The sequence below is a fragment of the Pinus tabuliformis genome, chromosome 8 (assembly GCF_031772625.1).
Source record: "Pinus tabuliformis cultivar Carrire ecotype Pingquan chromosome 8, CPIR1, whole genome shotgun sequence".
In the NCBI taxonomy this organism is placed as follows: Eukaryota; Viridiplantae; Streptophyta; class Pinopsida; order Pinales; family Pinaceae; genus Pinus; species Pinus tabuliformis.
In genome coordinates this window covers 686501933-686504815 of record NC_142294.1, presented here as the reverse complement: position 1 = coordinate 686504815, position 2883 = coordinate 686501933, and the positions used below count along the sequence as shown (strand labels likewise).

At 37.8% G+C, this 2883-nt stretch overlaps 1 protein-coding gene across 1 annotated transcript; it reads right to left on the bottom strand.

Annotated features, from left to right (window-relative positions):
• Nucleotides 1-983: 983 nt before the first annotated feature.
• LOC149237443 (putative flavonol synthase 5) lies at nucleotides 984-2394 on the bottom strand. Its single transcript, XM_089369272.1, has 5 exons — nucleotides 2245-2394; nucleotides 1969-2147; nucleotides 1761-1867; nucleotides 1558-1721; nucleotides 984-1307 (listed from the first exon to the last, which is right to left on the bottom strand). The coding sequence occupies exons 1-5, from the start codon at nucleotides 2392-2394 to the stop codon at nucleotides 984-986; spliced, it is 924 nt and encodes a 307-aa protein (XP_089225398.1).
• Nucleotides 2395-2883: the final 489 nt, after the last annotated feature.

Genomic DNA, 2883 nt, shown 5'->3' with positions numbered 1-2883 from the left:
TCAAACTAGTGAGCGGCCAGATACTCTTCGTTAAAATGTTATCTATGGGTTGTTTTTTAGTTTTGCAAATATTTTGGGCTATATAGCTCTTTTGCTTTTGGAATTCATGTAAAAAATGACAATATCTTCTTTGTTTTTGCACTGCTATCTTTGCTAAAAAATCCTACAGCGTTGAAGGAAAAAGAGCAAAGAGTATGTTGTATTTTTATACCGAATTAATAAAATTATTTTGACCGACAAAAAAGCTAAAAGATGTTACTGTAAGGCGTGCCTCTGACAATTTCTTCAAAATGTTGAAGTAATGCATGCATCGCGCAATTTCTTGAATAGTTCATTTTACAAAAGGTAAAGCATATTTTCGATATTTTATTATGAAATAAAAAATTACGATTGTTTGGATTGGTGTTTAAAACCGCTATTTTTTTTTAATTTATAAATCTTATGTACTTAACAATTTTTTGAGAATAGAGACTATCCAAGACTTTGTAAACAATTCTTGAATCCTTCATTAAGAAGTCTTTTTAGAGACCGTCCAAGAATCGTAAATGATTCTTGAATCCTTCATTAAGAAATCAAAGACGGTTAAAAGTAACTCACTTCTATAATCTTGTTCACTTACAGATTCCTGAAAGCAAGGGACGATCCGTGCTCGTATTTATTTTAGTAAAACGCATTTCAATTCACCTTTCCTCTTCCAAAAATTAATTTCAATATTTGCATCACTTTACATCTTGTTTGTTTGTGCATGAATTCTGAAACGAATTGAGATCACAGTACCCCCAACGACATTGAGAAAGAATCATGAAATGAGATCACCATGGCCGAACAACAATGACAAGCACCAATGTTGATCACACGACAATGCTGATTTATCATTTATTTTTAATATCGTTCTTGCAGCGAGCGTACAATCATACAGCATATATATAACTATTTCATGTAAAGATTTAGGTATAGGAACCACGAAGGGCTCATATATTCAGCTATATTGCATTGCTTTGAGATATCATTTTCTGGATAGCGTAGATGGAAATGGTGACACGGTCTTCGGGATTAGTAGGAGGGTATGTCCTGTTATGCAATATCTTTGCCAAATAATCGCCGTACACGAATTCTGTGTAAGCAGCAGGGCAGTTGATGTCAGTCGTGAACTGCGGAAGAGGCCTCATCATCGTATTCGGTTTTGGAACGTCAGCCAATGCAAATGAACATCGTCGTCTCTCTTTACTATTCACAACTCGATGCACAGCACTCGTGAACCTGTTGTTGCTCCATACCGTCAAATGCAGTACACTACACCACAAGGACTATGAATGAAATCAATAGATTAAATAAAAATACATGCTAAAGTGTATTAGCGAGGATAGTTTCAGGTTTAGAATTATAAATGAAAATTACCAGCAACCAATATATCGTGGGCCATTGACCCTATTAATGTGGGCTGGCATCATATACCACCGGTTAGATTAGGTACTTCCCATAATATAACTAATAGCATATACTGCCTTCCGGCATTAACGGATCAGTGACCCAGGATATAAGCCTTGCCAAAATTACCTGAAGACTCTCGCCGATATTGATGACCAGGGCACCCTTGGTAGGGGTGACGTCCACCCATTTTCCATCCTTGGTACCCTCCACTCTCGTCTTGCCCAACCACAGTGATGATGCTGCTGTCCTGATGCTCCCACGCTCCCATCTCTTCCTGTTGGCTCCTCGCTCTGGGATAGCAGAGAGGTTTCAAAAAATCTTGGCCCCACCGAGCTCCTTGACAGCATTAGCAGGCAATCCGAGGCTCTGGGAAACGAGGCTCTCAATAAATTCCGCCGTTTCAGGTAGGAACATCAGCAGTTTCTCTATCACCGATCTGCATTCGTACGTTATGATCGTAAATTCATGGTTTGTGTGTCAATTGGCTTAAATTGCTACGAAGAAGAGGACTTGAACTAATACTAATAGATGTCATACCGCAATTGAGGCATGTCCTCCGGAAAAGGGTTGCACGCTGCTGGGCCACAGAGATGGTACATATACTCGTATGAATCCCATCTACCCGTTGGATACACATTGTAACCCATCATGGGAATCTCCGAGTGATCACCTCCCGGTGCCCGTGCTCTGACTTTCATCTTCTCTTCTTTGGGATACTCGAAGAATACACGCAAAGTAGTCAGCGCTTCTTCAATAAGTTGTACGGGGATTCCATGGTTTATGACATAGGAAAAATCCCCACTCTTCACATGCCTTGCCTATCTGTGTAACAATAGCTAACTCCGTCGTTCGAGCCGCTGAAGGATCACGGGGATCCAACGCAGGACCAAGATCGATCACAGGAACCGCGGCCTCCTTGCCCGAATCAAGTCCCGTTAGTTGGTGAGCAACTGTAGAATCCATATGTTGCATATTTCTAATACTCAATTATAACTTAGAAACACAGAGGTAAGCAGGCAAGAGCACGGTTGAGAAAAAGGAAATGGTGAGAAAGTCTATAACAATTTTATCATATATTTATTGGGTTCGATAATTTAAGAGAAAGTGTTTTTCATGTTTTACTCTTCCCATATTTTAAAAAAAGCATATTTTTTCGTCCTAAAGTATCTTGGGAATATCTTGAAGATAGACTAATTTCCTTTTTCACTCTATAGATTACCAGAATTAGTTCTAAATCCTTGCAATATTCATTCTCTTCTTAACTACAAAAAAATAATTCTGATTACCAAACATGTGTGGATAATCTCTTTATAATATCTTAACTTTCTTTTGCCCTCAAATTTTTATCACTCCACATCTTATCCTTAAATTATCACTATACATTAGTATTAATGTATATGAATGAGATTATATTAAAATAATATTATATAATATTTAATATACATAAAGGTT

What these genes read in the sequence shown, in the direction of transcription:
- LOC149237443 (XM_089369272.1), bottom strand. Translation starts at nt 2,394, where the DNA reads ATGGATTCTACAGTTGCTCACCAACTAACGGGACTTGATTCGGGCAAG. An exon ending in TTGTTACACAGATAGGCAAG is followed by an intron (nt 2,148 to 2,244) that starts GCATGTGAAGAG and finishes GTATTCTTCGAG; the next exon opens with TATCCCAAAGAAGAGAAGAT. An exon ending in ATATCGGCGAGAGTCTTCAG is followed by an intron (nt 1,308 to 1,557) that starts GTAATTTTGGCA and finishes TTTCATTCATAG; the next exon opens with TCCTTGTGGTGTAGTGTACT.